Raw genomic sequence first — 19,781 nt, 5'->3', positions numbered from 1 at the left:
CTTGAGCTGTTTGACAGGCCAGCAGATTTATGCACCATCAGCTGCTGCTATATGAAATGCTACACACATAGTTAAAATTAGAAATTAATCGGATCGGGTTTCCAAGGCTGGATGTTGCTATACATCCCACAGACAGACTGGGCCCCTTGGCCTGGGATTCCCAGGGCTAATGGATGAATCGCTTGGCAAGAACACAAGCCTCTGCTATTCAGCTCATCCAAAAAATCCACATCCCTTTGCTATCAAAACACCTAGTTATGTTTGATGCGTTGGCAACATATTTGGAGGCACCGTTGCACTCTGCTAGGAAAAAAGGGCCTCCCAAAGGGACACAGCTTGGCAAAAAGCCAAGTGCAAAACCTCTTTGCTTTTATGAAAGCACATCTTTAAAGGTTTTAATTAAAATAAATACATCACATTATCTACTGTTTGGTGGAGGCAGGGGAGAAGGATGTTGTCTTTCTGTCTGAAATAGAGAATATGTATTTAGCACTATAAAATAGAGCGCCTTAAAAAAAATAAGATTGCCAGGGGAAAAAAGGGTAAGAAATAAGTCATAGTAATACAAAAGCAGAGTTTGCAAATCCTTTTTCTATTCATTTATAATTGCATAGTTTATGCCTTACATCTTGAAGCCAAAATGAAGAGTCATTGTCTAGATCAGTATTTTCAACCTTCCTAATGGCGTGAACCCTTAATACAGTTCTTCATGTGGTGGTGACCCCCAACCATAAAAGTATTTTTGTTGTTACTTCATAACTGTAATTTTGCGACTGTTATGAATCATCATGTAAATATCTGATATGCAGGATGTATTTACATTCACTGGACCAAATTTGGCATAAATACCTGAGACACCCAAATCTGAATACTGGTGGGGTCGAAGGGGGGATTGATTTTATCATTTGGGGGTTGTAGTTGCTGGGATTTATTGTTCACCTACAATCAAAAAGCATTCTGAACTCCACCAATGATGGAATTGAACCAAACTTGGCACATAAAACTCCCATGACCAACAAAAAATACTGGAAGGGTTTGGTGGGCATTGACTTTGAGTTTTGGAGTTGTAGTTCACCTACATCCAAAGAGTACTGTGGACTCAAACAATGATGGATCTGGACCAAATTTGGCACGAATACTCAATATGGCCAAATGTTAACACTGGTGAATTTTGGGGAAAATAGACCTTGACATTTGAGAGTTGTAGTTGCTGGGATTTATAGTTCACCTACAATCAAAGAGAATTCTGCACCCCACCAATGATAGAATTGGGCCAAATTTCCCACACAGAACCCCCATGACCAACAGAAAATACTGTGTTTTATGATGATCTTTGTGTCCCCCCCCCCCTCCCATGACTTCCCCAGGGATCCAGACCTTCAGGTTGAAAAACACTGCTCTAGATCAAGTCTTCTTTCAATTAACTAGACAGACAGATAAGACCTAGAAAAGCACATGTAGATTTTATTTTGAAGTAAAGGCTCAAAAATTACTTATCTAGTAGTCATATTTTTAGGATTTCAAAATAGCAATAAGATACAGTCAATATTAAGGCCATGCAGTGCTGATAATCAGTAAATAGCAATTAAAAAGTTTGTGTTCTAACAAAATGTCAAATGAAAATATTGAGTATTTATTTATTTATTTATTTACAATATTTCTATCCCGCCTTTCTCAGCCCGAGTTCCCTTTGTTATGACATATTGTTCACATTTATCAATTACATGGGGCACATACTTCCGTTTTTATGAATGGCCCACATCCCAAAATAAAGGATTTTGGTATTCTGTTCTGTCTATATATAAAAAATATTTCCAATCTTTAAATATTGGAAATTCTTTATAATAAGGTGCACCTGCCATTTCTATAAGGAATAATCCTTCTAACTTTCATTATAAAGGTTATCTCTCATAACAAATTACATTTGGCAATCCCACAGTTACCTGTAAAAGTTGCTTTATTTTTAATGAGAGTACTTGAAAACTAAAATGTGAAGTAGAAATAATGTTACTTTTAGCAATATTTTGATGTACCCTAAAGCAAATATTTTCTCATTGCCCTTCATTTTGAGAGACATTCTGAAGGAGTTCTTCAGTTTTTATGCCATTGACTTATCACTTACTTGTCTCCCTTCAAGTAATAAAACATAGCAAGTTGTGACACAGGTTACTTTAAAAATATTGTAATAGTAACAATAGCATATTACTTTTTAAAATAATGCTGTGTGAGAAAAAATGGGAATGGATTCCTTCTAAAACAATAACATTTCAAGCTCTGATATACAGACACATTGAAAGAGATTCTATATGTAATTTAAAACTTTTCATGGAAACGACTATGAGCACACACCATGACTGGATCTACACTGCCATATAATCCAGGTTCAGAATGCAGATTGACTGCTTTGAACTGGATTGTATGAATCTGCACTGCCACATAATCCAGTTCAATGCATTTATTCTGCATTAAGAAACTAGATTATATACCAGTATAGATGGGGCCCATGGCTGAGTCGAGTGTACGTTTCTTTTCTTCCTTAGTCTCAGGGTGCATACAGTGCCAGAAACTGGGAAGAATGGGGAGGGTTTGCTTGTCCACACTGAATACTGCTAGATTTCTTTATGTCTTAAAATTCTTTATGTCTTTGAATTCTTCTGTCAAGTCTGCTTTAAAATCCATGGGTTTCGGATAAGAATAAGATGTACTTGAAGTTAATGAATTTAGATGAATCTTGATAAATACCCCCCCCCCCTTTTGAGGTTGGCTGAACAATTTTAGAGTATCTCAGGAATATCTTTGGGGCAGAGAGAAATCTAATATGTGAACATATTGCAGCAGTAAATTCTGCCGCAGCATAGTAAATGGGCATGAAGTCAATTTCCAGTCCATTATCATCGAAGGTAGGAGACAATGCTTCATGGTTATTACAGAATTTCTTCTGCAAAGGAAGATTGCATTTACACAAGATCTTGGATTACAGCCTTCAGGAATGGTCTCAAAATGGAAAATGGTGGTTGTATCTCCTGGGGGCCAAAAGCTCCCCTCCACTTGCACCTGGTGAAATAATTACAAGCATTTCCTTCAAGTTCAGCCCTTTTTACAGTTCTGCAAAGAGCCAGATAATATTACTGCAATGTGCTGTGCCTAGTGCCACCCTTGAAAATTCTTGGAAGCCAGAGCAGGTGCAGTTTGCTCCAGTTTAGCAAGTGTTAGCTCTTGGGGCCATAGTATTCAACTTAAGCACAAAAAGAGGACTGCTTCTCTTCCTGTATGCAGTTTAAATAAACCACCATCAGAAATCCCTGTGCTTGGCCATTCGGAAATGGTGGCTGATATGTTTGCAATAGAAGAGGTACAGGTTTGATTCTCCTAGACATTGGTTCTATCAAACTGCCTTTGGCAGTGATTCCAAAATAAATACTTCTAATGGGGTGCCTACAACTTATATTTTGCACTTGGGGATAAATTTGGCCCAAATCAGTAATTCCATGCAGGCAAAGGCAGGCAGGCTGAGTCATGAGGTACAATGGCAACTCTGGTTTGCTGGAAGCCCTATACTCTCCTTTAAGCTGAGGCTTCGCTACACCAGGATGGACTTCAATCTCTGGAGTGGAATCTCCATATTGGACTCCTCTCAGAACATTCAGGGCAAGCAATCACATGGAGCTGGAATTTCTGACTTGTAGGAAGAGCCAGAGCTACTCTGACTAGGAACCCAGTCCAGATTTTGTTTCTCTCTCTTTGTTAGAACTGGTTTAGGGGGCAAAAAGGCCTCTTTTGCGCTGTTTGTAGGTCAAAACAGCATTTAGGTGTCAAAACATCACTCTAGGCCAGTGGTTCTCAACCTGGGGTCCCCAGATGTTTTTGGCCTACAACTCCCAGAAATCCCAGCCAGTTTACCAGCTGTTATGATTTCTGGGGGTTAAAGGCCAAAAACATCTGGGGACCTCAGTTTGAGAACCACTGCTCTAGGCTAAGTGAGAATTTGTAAGTTAAAACATACTTATGTTGGGACATTCTTATGTAGAGGTTCTAGTGTATAAAGATCAATGCTCTGACATTGCTGTTTGCAGAGATTGCTTTCTCCCCAGATTGTTGGGGATTTTTGTTCATTTATTGCAAAACTTAGAAAACCAACACACTCATGTTGTGAGACAAAACATTAATTGCTTTCTGTTTTGTATTTGAAAAACAAATACATTAAAATATAAGAAAAGATGGTAGAATTTGAAGGAACACCACAAAGTCTTTACTCTCAAAACATTTTAAAAATATAATTATCTTCCAGATAATGAAAAATGGGCCTGAAAATATTAGTTGTTACATGAAAAAGTAATGGCATTATTAGCTATTCATGATTTTTAATGCTGCTATTACATTCAAATTAAAATGTCATATTATTACTTGGTATGTATTACTTTCATGCTTTGGTTATTTGTTTATATGATTGGTGCTAATAAAGGCTTTTTTCTCAATGTAAATAGAAGTTATTGGTAGGGTGGTTTCAGGACCTTAGTAATGGTAGAATAATGCTCCCTCCAGCTGCTGCTATTACTTTTTTTGTAAAATATTTTGTATATTAACAGAATTTTCACAATAAATGATACACCTAGTTATTTGACACATGTTGTTGTTGAACGTCAGATGCAGTCATGCTTTTATTGAACATTGTATGCCTGTGTGTGGGACAGCAAAGGGCCACCTCATCTCAAAATAGCCCTAATATTGAATCATGCTCATTGCCAGTGAGCACAGTCTTTGCAATGTTTCCTTAAATGACACATGGCCTGTCCAGGGCTTGTCCACAGTAAGAAAGAGAGGTAAAGACTGACAACCTTATCAAAAACAATCTTCTTTGTGCCTTCTCCCCATTTCTCCATGCCACTAAATTCTGACAGGACTCCATAAGGCTCCATTTTGGCAGCATGGAGAAACAGAGCCCAGAGTGCCTTTGGAGGAGTTGGGTCTCTTGAGGCGCTCTTGGGGGAAAATAGACCTTGACATATGTGAATTGCAGTTACTGGGATGTATACTTCACCTAAAATCAAAGAGCATTCTGAACTCCACCAATGATGGAATTGAACCAAATATGGCACACAGAACTCCCATGACGAACAGAAAATATATATCAGTGATTGGGGGGGGGGGGGGGGGCAAAAGACAGACCTAAGTGGGGAAAGGACATGAGATGGCAGAAGACAAACCTGGATGAGAGGGAACAGAGTAAGAACTGCTTCCTCCTGCTTTCCCTCTGCCTGTCTGATGAGGTCCTCACTGAGACTGGAGGAGGGAGAGAGGGAGAGATTTCCAGTGTTACTTTTAATAGTGTTGCAAATTGCTTGCACTGTTGGATACTTGTGAAGGACAGAAGAGTGACATCTAGAATTTTTTAAAAATCCAACATAATTAGATTAGTGTTTTTAAAATAATAATTTCTACACACAAAAATGGATAGCTTAAACCAACTGGCTTTATTTTAGTGTCATAAGTTTGTATGCTACCCCCCCCCCCCCAAAAAAAGTCAGATCTGTAAAAAATAAAAATGCAAATTGATTCCCCCCCCCCCTTTGCCCATTGTATATCCTTCAGTGCTTAACTTTGCTCTGTTTGCATGCAGAGCTATGTACTGCAGAGATAAACTATCTGGATTTTAAACTTGTTATAGTCCTCTGACTTTCTCCCCATGCTTACTCATAAGAGGGAACCTCCTTTACTCCCCCCCCCCCCCCAAGAACATGCTATCCCAGTCCATCCACTGGGAACCTTTGGACTCCTGCTGCTTCCACAGGGGAAGGGCACAGCATGACTGTGGATCATGCAGAGGGAAACATCTTCTATTGCTGGGAAGACATGTGCCAATAAGAGCCAACAGGAGTGGGGTGATTGAATGAAAGTAGCTATTTTTAGTTGGTTGACTTAGACTGAAAAGTTGATGGATGTAATGTGTTATTGCCTTGACATAATAATTCTAGAAAGGAATGTTTTGTAAAGCAGCACACTTTAGGTGTCAGGGCACTACAAAGAAAGAGAGAGATGAGGACTGTGTGTGAGCATTTGGTTTTAAGGGAAATGCCTTCCACATTTTTCCTTGTTCTCCAAGTTGAAGTGATCTGGATTGTTCTGTTATAGGCAACCAACTGCTTTGCAAATACATGCTGCTTTGCAAGACATATCTGGACTGTTTACCTCACCCTGGGCATCAGTCCAAGTCACGGACACCTGTTCTCTCGTCTCACTCATTCTCATGATCGTTTGTGATGTTAGGTATTTGTCATTTGTGGTTTGAATCATGTCTTCGTGTAGATATTTCACCATCCTCAACTCCTGTTGGGAAGGATGGAGCACAAATCAAGTCAAATCAATTATTCAATCAGTGTTATTTTCCACATGTTTCTCTTTCTTGCATCTAATGTATTTGTCTCCCAACAAACTTCTTCCCTCTTTGTAAAAATATGCACAATCCAACTAGTTACCTATGAGCTGGCATAATCCTATGGTTGTTTGTGGACTTATCATTGTTTTTTCTTAAGAAAAATGCCTAAACTCTCAAGCTCCCAATACACAAGACATATCAGGAGAGGAAATATACAATTTCTGCAGTAAATGTTTCACATATACTAATGTAGTGGGCACAGTTACATGTGAAAGCTTCATGTTTGGAAAACATAAATGCCAAGGGTTAGAAATCAACAACTGGGCCACAATGACACACACAATTTCTGGATCAAAACCATGGTTCAATAATTCCTTTCCTCTGTTGTGTAGTAGCTGCCAAAAGGAGGCTACACAGAAACAACATTTTAGAGGAAGTTTTTATTCTTTATCAAAACAGTTCAGACCCCATGGGAAAACTAAATCCACCCCATAAATAGGTCATCGGAGCCGTGTTTCTACGGGTGGGCCAAAGGTCACAAAGGGATTTCAGAATTTAATAACTACTTCTTTCTCTTTAAATGTACAATATCATAACATTGTATACAGTATACACAGGAAACAAAATACATTGCATTATGTGTAAAATATTTTCATTTTTTTCAAAAAGTTATTAAAACATCAGACACCCTTGTGACTTTTTACCCACCCTGTATAATCAAAGAAGTCTCCACTCAGATTTGGAGTGATTTTCTATTTCTAGATCTCCTTCAACAGCTGCCCATTAAATCTGAATAAGTGAATACATTCCAATTGGGTGATCCTTTGCAAACAAATTACAGAAAGTGTTGCTGTGTAGGTTTCACACCTCTGTGCATCCAGTTTAGAACGGCCCTTCCTAGCCATCAAACACCATGAGATCGCCCTTAACTGCATCTTGCAAAAGTATACCATAACTCCTAGAATACTCCAGGCAAGATAAGTAATTGGTTTCTGGGAGCTGTAGTCCAAAAATAATTTTTATAAGCTGTGTTATTAAAAACAGGATAAAAAACGGGTGCCCTGTGTGTGGGGGGGAAGGGGGGGGTGAGCAAGCAATGTTTCCTCCATAGCCAAACTCTCTAGAAACCTCTTGAAAAGCTCGTGCTTTAAAAAAAAAACTTAAAAAGCTCCTGGCTCTCTTTCTCACTTTTTTTAATAAAATGCACCAAAGTTTAAAATATTTGCTTTAGAAGCACTGTACAATTTTTGGACCAGTCATCTCATGCATTAAACTTTTGTGGTGCTTCATGCTTCTCTGTAGTATTATACATGAGTCATTCCAGGCTAGAATGTAATGCACATCCTAGAAATGCATCAGAGTATTTTAATTCTGTTTGTGTTTTTTTTGCTGGCTACTGTAGTGACTCAAATGATCACCAAAGAGCTTTTCTTTCTTACACCTTATTCTTTTTTTCTATAGTAAAAAATAAATGGACAAATAAAAATCAGGCACATTCATTTTGCAAAAGACTTCTTTTGTGGAACTTACTGCCACAGAATAGAAAATAGTAAAGATTCCTACTTAATCTTTACAACTGGAATATTAATTACTTCTTTTCCCATCTATTTGGCCTAATTATCCTGAGAAAGACCTGGTCTTTCCTGGTCATTGGTACCTGAAAAGGAGTAATGAATCAATACTATTCTAATTATACAGATTAGCTAAAAGACATCCATCATTGTGGCTTGTGGAAACCTTTTCAGATCCCCCAAGTTTTCTGAAATGAGAACACACTATTTTTTTCTTAGTTGTTCTGCAGCAGAAGGAAGACTGGTGGTTTTCTAAAAGGTGTGCTTTTTTGAGCAAAGTGACTGAATTAAGTAGGGGACATATTACAGAAAAGCCAACTCAACCATCTAAAATTAAGGCTGTTTTACTTCAAAAAAAAATCTTCTTTTGGTGCCTGTTTAAATCCAAAAAGCTATATATTGCATGCTCAAAAAATACAGGAGACCAATCCAGGAGACCAGTCCCCTCCGGGGTGAGAAGGGCGGGGTAGAAGTAACCGAAATAACTTAAAATACTATACATTTGTATGCATTACAGAACAGAGAGAGTCTTTATTATTAAAATTTCAATACTCCTAAACGTTTGAATGTTTGTAAATATCATCATCTCCATTGCTAGCAGAAGACTTGAGAGATAGATTATAGTTATTTCAGCAGTACAAGAGGCATCCATGCATCGGAATTAAGCCTGTCTTACCTCTCTCCCAGGCGGTTTCAGAAAAGTAATTTCCCACCCCCACCCAGTAGATCAGGAGAAACGTTTGTTGCTAAAACAGCTTTAATAGTCTGTCTACTTTTCAGGGCACAGTCAAAGTGTTCCACTGAGGCATCATAACATTTTCCTAACACTCTCTACATTACATGTGTCCTTCTGGCAGAGAAAACATAATTGCGCAAACATGTTAGCTATTCAGGTAGTCATCATTATTCTTTGTATCAACAGCACGGTCAGTATGTACCTTAAAATATTTGCCATGTTGAGTTGCAAAGGTCCCCCTCTCTTCATCTGACACAGGCTAATTCCATCATCTTCACTGAGGTCTAGAGTTACAGCAAGTAAAGGTTGCCATTTACGTGGAACATGAAGCTCGCTAAATTGACTCTGTTAGGTACAGTCTGTGGTATGCTTTCTTTCAAGGACACAGGCAGTACAATAGGAGGTTCCCGGCAAGGGACAATGAGAAATGCTTGATGTGCCGATGCAAGGAAAGAAAAAAGAAAAAGTTTTGCAGATTTGATTAGTCACAGACATGGTTAAAATGTTCCTTATAGGAATCTCTAGGTTCTTCAGTATGGCTCCATAGCCAATGCCCTGCAGTCATACTGGATGGCCAGGAGATTTTTAGAGAAAGCACCTCTCAAGGTATCTCTAAATCCTCCGGTGTGATTCTGTGATCCATTTCCAGCAAAAGTTGGCCATTGAGTCATGCTGGAAGACCTAGAAATTCCTAGAGAGGTATCATCTCACATAAAAAACAGCAATTTCTTTATTTGGTCCCCCCCCCTCCCCCCACTTTCATGAGGGCCCTGTGTCACTAATGTGGAGGGCTGACTGTTTCCAGTAACTGAGGTAAGCAAAAGTGAGAGGAGAAGAGAAAAACTTTGGCATTCTAAAAGTATCTGAAAAAGTAGGATGACATAGGATTAATCAGGACTGTTGCTGCCAAATTGGGACAGATGGAAGTTCTCTTTGGCCCACAGTTGGAATTGTGTGGCTATCCAGGTATTGTTGAACTTAGTTTCCATTCTCCCTCACAATTAGCTAAGTTGGCTGAGGTTTCTGGGAGCTACAATCCAACTACCAGAAGACTCCGTGTTTCTCATCCCTGTTCTAGGATCATAATTATTGGAGAGTATCAACACCTATAAACTCACATAAGCTAAGAAAGATCTCCAATATGTGGAAGGGTTAGCATGTTGTGTTCTCATTTCTCTTTGCTCCCACCTGCAATGCTGATCATTTTAGCACAGTCTTTTCCATTTCATACTATTGGTTTGCCATTCAGTTTTCACCTAAACTGCTAAATGTGCTCATTGATTTCCCTTTAGGGGAGAAACAAGAATTCCATTTTAACATCTGAACCTGATTTATTTTTCCTTGTAGGCTCATAAGGAAATCTTGACCAAGTCCTTCCCTATAAATACCAGCATCTTGGCTGGGTCAGCAGCATGTCACAGTAAGTGCAGAGGCTGTTCCTTTGTGCATAATCACCCAATAAATTCTCTCCCTCCCCCTTTAGAGAGTCATGCTTATTGCTTAGTTGGTTTCGTTGTTCCCTCATAGAACCAAGCGGAAAACCACCAGTCTGTCACTGACCATTGGGTCCTCATCCAATGAAGAGTTCAGCAGTAGCAGCAAGGCATGGCACAGCTATTCCACTTTAATACAGCCATTATCCACTGATCCTCAAAGAGTAGGTTAAAAGAGTTCATTTTCTCTCCTTGTTAAGTTAAAATATTTGTGCAAAAATCCTTTCCAATACTGAACCAAATGCTAGGTTCATTCCTCTTTTCCATTCAACCTTCCTCACTTTTAAACCATGTCTGACTAGGGCTTTGGCATCAATCAATAGGAGGATTAGAAGCAGTCATGTGGCTGCCCTGGAGCTTAGCCATTTGTCATATTCCTCCAAAGACATTTCAGAAAGGACGGTGGGATCAAAGCGGCTACTTAGTGCAGAGATGGAGAATTCAAAATATCCAGGGATTTAAATACCTTTCAAGTGATTGGGAGAAGTGCAGAGAAATTGCATACGTTTCTTTTTATAAAATTAGACTAAAGCAAAAAAGCAAATGCATTTCTAGAAACAGCAATGATTTATATCATTTTGGATTTTGCTGGGGAGTTGGACATTTCAGGCATTTGCTATATGATTAGTTTACTTGAGTTTATTTGAGTATACAAGTTGAGCAAGAGGTGTAAACAACCACATTATCACTGAGAGCCTTTAAAGAAAAACAGTTGTTGTTTCCCATAAAGCAAACCACATACTGTATACCAAGTCCTCAATGTTCCCTATGGTTTCTTCAAGCTTCTTTCCAAAAGGGTAGTCACGTGAAAAACTAGTTGCTAGTAGTGTCTATGGAATATTTTTCTACCTGCTGTCTCCTTCTGTATATGCATTACTGTGTAATACTGTCTAAAAGAAAAATACATTTAGAAATTATGGATACTTAAGTAATAAGAAAAGGGACTGACTTACATATTACAGCCAAGGAATGGTGGCAGCAACCATATAACAAAGGATCCATGTGTAGCAGCTCTTCAAGAAAGCTAGATTTTTTTTTTTCAATTTTTGGTAACCAAAAATAAAGCCGTGTTATAACAATTGATTGAAGTAAGAATGGTGGCGAGAATGGTTCACCATGCAGCAAAATGCTATTGGTTAATGTGAAGCATAAACCCCCGCTAGCTGTTCCAATGTGCCTTCCCAGAATAGGAAATATCAAATACCAAGTCCCATAAGCACTTTATTAAAACTAAGATTGCCGCACGCTGCACACTGCACTTGCCCTATAAGCCTTATATTCCACCTGTCACATCAGCACTTTTAATCCTGTACCCATTACTCTGGCCAGGCCCAGTTTCATTGTGTCTTAGTGTATTGTTTATTGCTTGTTGTTATATTGCTTCAATTTTTTTTAATTTGCCTTGGGTTTTGTATTGTTATGTTGTGTGTTGAGGCCTTGGCCTTTGTAAGCCGCATCGAGCCCTTTGGGAGATGCTAGCAGGGTACAAATAAAGAATAATAATAATAATAATAATAATAATAATAATAAGCTCCCAAATTTATATTTCTTGAAATATTTTCTCCACAATAGCACTCATTAGTGCTTTGACTATCATAGCATAGATATATTTGACTATTATACCATAAAACACTGAAGGAGATCTGCTACGAATCATGATGTCAGGTAGCTACTTTTAGAAGCATTAAAAAACACATATAAAACACATATAAAACAGTGAGGGCTTTTTGGTTTATGTCCATAGCAAAAGGAAGAACAAGATAATGGTAGGTCCAGTGCGTGAGGAAAATGATGAAATATTAACAGGGGACAGAGAAAAGATAGAACTACTTTATACTTACTTTGCCTTGGTCTTCTCTCAAAATGAAAAAAAATCAATGTGGGGGAAATGAAGCAGATGATGTAGTAGAGGAAGTGCATTATAGAATAAGCAATTTCCCCCCTTTTCAAAAATAGAGGAAAAGGGAACCCAAACAATTACTGACCGGAAATGGCCAACTAATCTTATCTATTTTTTGATAGTGTTACAAGTTTGGTAGATGAAGGGAATGCTATGGATTATCACATATCTCGATTTCAGTTAGGCCTTGTTTGTTTGTTTGTTTGTTTACTATATTTTTACGTCATCCTATCTCACCCCGAAGAGGACTCAACAAGGCCTTAACAAAGCTTCCCATGATATTCTTGCAAGCAAGCTAATAAAATCCGACCTAGACAATGCTACTGTTAGGTAGATTGGGAATTGGTTAACTGGCTGAACCAAGACAGTTCTTATCAATGACTCCTCTTCATCTTGGAGAATAAAAACTAGTGGGGTGCCATAGACTACTATGCTTAGACAGAAAAAGTGAAATGCACAGATATAGGATGGGTGACACCTAGCTTGAAAACACTCATGTGAAAGGGATCTAGGGGCCCTTCTACACATGCATTATAACCTGTGTTAAATCACGTTAAAAGGGGGAGCGGTGGTTAAATGATGTTTAGCCAAATTACAGGAGGAATCAGGTTAAGGGCTGGAAAACATGTGTTTAAAATGTGCCCTTTAAACCCAATTATTCCTGAGAAACACACACTTTTCCATGCCTTTGTATCCCAGCAGGAATGGAAAACACATGGAGAGTTAGGGTCCTGCCACACAGCCATATAACCCAGAGTATCAAGGCAGAAAATCCCACAATATCTTCTTTGAACTGGGCTGAGTCCACACTGCCATATATTCCAGTTCAACACAAAAAATGTGGGATTTTATTCAGCTGTGTTGAAGGGGCCTCTGAGTCAGGATAGGACTTAGCTAGAAGATGAGTATGAGAGAGATTGAGAGGTGTGAATAAACTGCACATTCGGGGGGGGGGGGGGGGGGAGGAAGGGCAGGGTAGAAATGCATGAAATAAATATATAAATAATCTGTGAGGTATGCTCAAATTCTGTTTAATAAATTATTATTATTGTATCACCTACTATTGCCTGCAGTCTGGAAAAGTATCAGAAATCTTTTATTGGAAGTACTGCAGTATTGAAAAGCTTGATTCCAGATACTTTCTTTGTGGTTGTAGTAGTTAATAAAGAGTAGTGGCATTCAGGGGGAACAGAAATAAAATCTCGCACAGGATCAGTGAGGGCACATAGGAGCTCCTCAAAGTTGGGATCCACATGTGTGAAACAGGAGGAAGTCCACACATTGATGGAAGAGGTGAAGATAAAGAAGAGACCTCACACTTCTTGCCAGAGAGAGCATTGATGGAAATCCTAGCAGGGTAGCAGAGGTGAGATAAGAGGAAGCACTCGTTGTTTCTCATGTTACAGATATAAAAGTGAGTCTACGTAATTGTGACCTACTTTAACCCTTCAGTTAAGCATGTGGATTGAATGGAGCTTGGATCACAGTGCATTTGTTCAACACCAATTAAAACAATTTCAGATTGTTATGGCCAGAGACTGAAACAGTTTGCCTTTCCTGCAACTCCCAACTATGCTGGCTGCATGGGTTCTGGGAGAGTTGGTCCAAAAGGGTAGGTGTTCCAAGCTCTGGCCATGATATTCTTGGATGGCAACAGTCATGAGTGAGAAATCCACTGTCTTTTCAAGGGTGAGTTAAGATACCTGGCTATTCTATGGGACACACTGTATGATTGAAACCTTCATGGGACTTTGTGCAATAAATCATTAATGGAGGATAGTATATTGTAAGGGATGGTGTATCTGTTTTGGTCATGAGCAATAAACATCCCTCTGCCAAGCACAAGTGACTTGTAGAAATTAATATGGATTAAATTGACATATTCAGCACACACATTCAAAACTACCAGTGACAATATAGTAAAACCATCTTACCCTATTATTATTATTATTATTATTATTATTATTGTGTGTGTGTGTGTGTGTGTGTGTGTGTGTGTGTGTGTGTGTAATGGATATAGCACCTACAATGTGTCCCATTTCTCTTACAGATGCAGAATCCATCAAAAAACCAGCCTGGATCTGCCCATGAAGCAGCCCCTATATTCATAAAGGTGTGGCATAATCTGTTCAAGAGTGGTTTGGAGGAAACTATAACTATAGTACGACCCCTGTATCCATAAGACCAGTAATTGCAGTTTCCATACACAGCATTTTCTAAGTCCTCCAGTGTGATTTTATGATATTCTGGGGCTGGGAGTTCTTCATTTCAACAGGGTTCATTATTATAGATGATTTGTGTTTCCACATGAAGTCAGAGAACATTTCCCCATGTATATGGGCTGGGGGCGACACTGAACACAAAACTAGAGGTGGTTGTTGCTTGGCACCTGTAGTAATGCCAGCTGGTGTAAGGATTCATAGTGCTATAGTGGTGTAGTGTGACAGGGCCCTGGTTTTTCTCCAAGACTTTGACATGCAACTGCAGATATCCAGTCCAAACTACATACCTCGGATACTTGTAGTGTGGGCCATCAGTACTAAGAGGTTGTATGATGAAAACTACTGAACTCTCACCACCCTATTCTCCTCCGTAGTGGTTTAAGCATTATGACTCTGGAGGACAGGGTTTAAATCCCTGCTCAGCCATAAAAATCTCCTGTGTGACCTTGGACAAATCAGACATCAACCTCGGAAAACCCCATGATAGGGCTTTAAAATAACCGTAAATCAGAAATGACTTAAAGGAATACAGCAACAACACCCTTCCACCAGGTATTTCACCACAGGATTTCACATCTGAATTTGCTCTTGCTATTTTAGGGGAAGCAGTTCACAGGGAAAGGGGCTTTTGATAGTAATGCCTCTCATCATATTTTTAAAAACATCTCAATACATGGCCATCAAATAAAATAATTCCATAATCTCCCTTTTCCCACTTTTGAGCCTGAATTTCTGTGTGCCAAAGATTAGTTTTTTAAACACTAGTGATCACCTGTGTTCCTTCCAATGCTGATAGACTGCAAATCCCACTATCGGTCCAGTTGTAGATGTAGGATCAAGGGGGTTGGAGTCTGATAAACTTTGTAGGAGCCACCCCTGCCTGCCCTTGATGTGGAAGAGCGACAAGGCTACTTGGGGAGACTTTCATGACTAAAAAGCAGATTAAAAATAAACATTCATTTATAGAATTTCATATCACTTATCACTGAATAACTACATCTCTATATATCTGGCAGACTCTGAGCAGGGTCTGCATGTTAGAGTGCAGATCTTGATTAAAAAGCAAAAATGGCATCCTGGAGATTCATTATAACCAAGCTTTATTATAGGAACTCCGTTCTAAGATAGAATAATAATACAGTGTGCTGATCTAAACTAGATGGATCTAGGAATGGATGTAGAGGTCGGTCCAAAAGAAGGCAAATGCTAAATCAATCCTCTGTATTTAGTCCAGCATTGCAATTTAGTCCAGCATTGCAAGTCCCCGCGGTGAATTGGAGCGGCAGCAGAGTAATCCTGGCACCCTAGCTGGTAGCAGATGCTTCCCCATCACATGTGGGGAAGTGTTGCTATACAGCTTAATCCCACAGCAGCTCCGTTGTTCCTAATGGAACGCAGGCAGACTAGCGTGTTGACCGTGCAATGTCCTACCATGCTGCCTTCTAGTTCGCCCACAGAGCCCTGCCAGAAGTCAGTCTATGTTGTCTGATGGGCAGCATGGGGCCCTGTGAGTGTACTGGGGCAGAAGCATCCTAGGAGACTTATTTATTCACATGTGATAAGGTCATTAACCTCTGTCAAGATGCAAACCGGTCAGACAGTCCAGACATGTCATGCTGTACAGCCGTTCTCCACCACGATTGTTAGAGACAGTCCAAAAGTCAACACAGTGATCAGTCCAAACAGATGGTCAAAACAAGAGAGTACTCCAGCATCCATTCCACAAGGTCAATATCAGAGTGTCTCACCAAATGTTCAAGTCAAGAACAAAAATGCATAGTCTGAGGTCCAAGGCATGAAAGTCATCAACAAGATATAAGTTGTACCTTGTTGCTCCAGTAAAGGGCTGCTACAAACATCACTTATTTGTGCTGCACCTGAAAGGACCCTCTTCTGAGCCAGTTATTTGGACTTTCACTGCAAAATGGCAACAACCTTCAACTGGCGCCGGGCAGGCGAGTCGGTGCCTGCTTTTCACCCTGAACAACTTCATCTTGCCCTGACTCAGTTTACTTCCATGTTAGAAGGGCCCGGCTCCTGCTCAGCAGCAGTGAGCTCCAAAGTGCCCGGCTGCTCAGGTGGCTGCTCAGCATTTGCCCCACAATCAGCTGCTGGAAGAAGACCCTCTTCCTCATCATCCTAATTCAGCTCCTAAATTCTCACAGTCCAGGACTATCTGTTGTACATAAAAGTGATAGATAGTGATTTGCAGTGGCAGCTGGATGAACAATTAGTTATTGCATATATTTTCAATGGAATCCTTATCATTTTCAGAAATATGTGATGATTTCAAAAGTGCACTCTCAACCACTATGGCTTTATGAAGACATTTGTAAACTTATAGCAGAGGCAATTAATAGATCTGGAAGCTAGGGAAACCCTCCCTCTATAGCTGACTCTACTTTCAAAACAAAAATGCAGCCATGCCATAGAACACAGGGCCCATAACATATTGGAGTGATGCATGAAGGGACACAACAACAAACAAGAGCAAAGGTATTTTGTTGCTTGAGCCAAAGAACAAAATGTTGCCCCACTTCCCAATTCCACATTCAGAAGCCAAGAGGACGAGCAGATGGATGTCATTTCTACACTGGTGACAAGATATGTCTTTAAGATATGTCATCCATGCTACCTGAGGCAGTGCACTTGTCTGGGAGGCCCAAAATAGACTGTGTGCTGTGTACACAGTTCGGTCACCCAACAAAGAGGAACTAAAAGAGCTCAGATATCTGCTGTAGGAGCAATTTGCTTTGTTCCATGAAATGATGGGGCTGGATGCAACTCTGAGCATGAGACCATGATCAAAATCTTGTTCCTTGTTCATCCTGAACCTAAGGAAAAGGGATTCATTTTTTCAGAAATGGATTTGCTTTTTCATCTGCAGTCCAATATCCCATCTCCAGGCAGGTTGATCTCTAGTATCTGTGAGAAAGCCAAGGGATGTAGTTGAGTGCAGAGAAAGAAAATAATCTGTTGAACATGATCAAATATGTAATTGAGACCACAATCCTATATATATTTACTCCCAGGTAAGTGCCATTAATTCCAATGGAGCTAACCTCTGGGTACACACATACAATTGTATTGTGCAGTACCCAATTTCATATACTCACGTCCGAAAAATGTTATTTCTAGGCATTTTTAGGTTCTTCAGCATGTTTCTATGGTTTCTACCCAAAGGAAATTGACCAGAGAGTTGTGTTGAAGGACCAAGAAATTGAAATTCTTAAAACCATTTTCAAGGGCCTTCAGCACAATTCTATGGTATGCTTTCAATAGATTTGGTTCAAATTTCAATAGGATTTGCTATTATCTGTGGTTTCGCATTTCCACTGTAAGGCCAAAAACATATCCCCCTGTGAGACAGGGGTTGCACTGTACTTCATTCAGCTCTGTTTAAGTCAGTGGTTGTACTGGTTGGGGCATTCTAGAAATTATAGTCCCCAAAAGTAACTTTTTGGATTTCTGGGGTAGATGAATGCATTTTTTTTGCATCCAAGAAGTTTTGAAATGGCTTTTTTTTGGTTGTGTCAGGAGCGACTTGAGAAACTGCAAGTTGCTTCTGGTGTGAGAGAATTGGCCATCTGAAAGGACGTTGCCCAGAGGACACTCGGATGTTTTGATGTTTTATGATCCTTGTGGGAGGCTTCTCTCATGTCCCCGCATGAGGAGCTGGAGCTGATAGAGGGAACTCATCCACACTCTACCCGGATTCAAACCTGCGACCTGTCGGTCTTCAGTCCTGCTGGCACAGGAGTTTAACCCGCTCCACTGAAAGGGCATTATTCTATATTTTTCAGCCTCTGTTTTTGGAAGAAACAGGGATTTGACTGTGTAATCACATTTGCTTTTAGCACTAACATTTTTTTCCATAACAAATAGCATTTTTCTCTTTCAAAGTACTGTTTCAAAGCTCAGCGTAAGTATCTAAAATTTAATCTCACACATAAACTCTGTATTGTTCCTCTCCCCATTGTCCAGGGCATCCAGAATATTACAGCAAGCAAAGGTCAGCTAGTGGTATTTGAATGTCGAATTCGAGCATCACATAAATTTCAGGTTCGCTGGTACAGAGAACATAATCAAATAATGGATTCTGCAGACTTCCGAATATTAAGAAAAAGTAGGTATCTCTTTTTTTAAAAAAAAGCCTGGATCTGCAGAATAACTTTTCTTTTTTAAATAGGAATGATACTCTAATGTACAAGAAAGCTTTTCTTTGATAATTTTCTTTGATAATTTCTTTGATCTATTTAGTAATAAACTAGAAATGAAAGAAATTGAAACTTCCAATTATCCGCTTGTCCTGATCACAAATGCCTTTACCATGATCGTGCCCTAGCCCCATTGCATTTCTAATTGCATCCATCCTATTCTGTATTGGCTAGAGTGGGAACCCTATCACACTACACAATTATAGCATGTCGATTCCATTTTAACTGCCTTGGCCCCATTCTATGAATTCTATGATTCGTAACTTGATGTGGTGCTACAACATTGTGAGGGAGAATTCTCAGTCCCCATCCCTAAATTGCCTGTCCCAAGTTTCCATAGGAAAGAACCATGGCTGCGGAGTGACCCATGCTAGTCAAAGTGGCACCAAGGAGCTATTACACTGTAGTGTGAAAGGGCTCCTTGCGTCAAACTTCAGTAGTCGTTTTTTTGGAAGGAATGAGGGGTCCTGAAGGGATCATTTAAAAACCTAACAATTATGAAAATATTTAATGTATTTTTTTTAAAAAAAACAACTTTATTTTGTCAAGCCTTTATTTTGTCATTTTATATAAGGGACACCATTTTAATACCCCACTGTATATAATGGGATTTTGTTATCCACAGGGTGTCCTGGAAACAAACTCCAGAGGATATCAAGAGCTCACTGTAATTCTCCACTAAAAATAATTGTAACCATAATTATATTCAGCAGCAATTGTACCTTCCATTTCACCCTTCCTTGCCACTTTCAAAAGCTGCCTCACGTGTTCCCACTCAACTGTCTTGGCTAGCTTACCTTCCCCCTCTAGGTCTGTCTCTTTCACAAAAAAAATGATGTACCTTTTAAAACTCTCAAAAAGTCAGTAGCTTTGGCTGAGTAATGATTTTCAGGAGAATAAAATGATAAAGATTTTCCCTGACATTAAGTCTAGTTGTGTCTGACTCCAGGAGGTGGTGCTCATCTCCATTTCTAAACCAAAGAGCTTAGAAGAGCCGGCATGACTGCATGGAGTGCCGTTACCTTCCCGCAGAAGCGGTACCTATTGATCTACTCACATTTGCATGTTTTTGAACTGCTAGGTTGGCAGAAGAAGGGGCTAACAGCGGGAGCTCACCCCACTCCCCAGATTTGAGCCACCAACCTTTTGGTCAGCAAGTTTAGCAGCTCAGTGGTTTAACCTGCTGCGCAACCAATGGGCCCTATGCAGGAGAATATTTTACCATTTAAATTTATATAAATCTTTTCCATTGGTTGAAACATGGTATAA

General features: G+C 39.5%; 1 protein-coding gene and 1 long non-coding RNA gene across 5 annotated transcripts in view; one reads left to right on the top strand and one right to left on the bottom strand.

The window, feature by feature from the left end:
* The window catches only part of MYOT (myotilin), a 54,654-nt gene that overhangs the window by 464 nt on the left and 34,409 nt on the right, over positions 1-19,781 (top strand). For 3 of the 4 annotated variants that reach the window (XM_060765343.2, XM_060765340.2, XM_060765339.2), the window contains exons 2-5: positions 10,028-10,100; positions 10,208-10,337; positions 14,124-14,186; positions 18,280-18,421. In XM_060765343.2, the coding sequence (XP_060621326.2) occupies positions 10,093-10,100; positions 10,208-10,337; positions 14,124-14,186; positions 18,280-18,421 (343 nt within the window). In that variant the 5' untranslated portion in view covers positions 10,028-10,092. The remainder of the gene's footprint in view (positions 1-10,027; positions 10,101-10,207; positions 10,338-14,123; positions 14,187-18,279; positions 18,422-19,781) is intronic. The other variant, XM_060765341.2, reaches the window with a different exon arrangement.
* LOC132766665 (uncharacterized) lies at positions 5,224-9,116 on the bottom strand. The gene is made up of 3 exons (XR_009630538.2): positions 8,883-9,116; positions 6,192-6,324; positions 5,224-5,280 (listed from the first exon to the last, which is right to left on the bottom strand). It is a non-coding gene; the product is annotated as an uncharacterized lncRNA (long non-coding RNA).

This window comes from Anolis sagrei, chromosome 2 (genome assembly GCF_037176765.1).
Source record: "Anolis sagrei isolate rAnoSag1 chromosome 2, rAnoSag1.mat, whole genome shotgun sequence".
NCBI lineage: Eukaryota > Metazoa > Chordata > Lepidosauria > Squamata > Dactyloidae > Anolis > Anolis sagrei.
The sequence above is the reverse complement of the archived record's forward strand: the minus strand, read 5'-3'. Positions and strand labels throughout refer to the sequence as shown.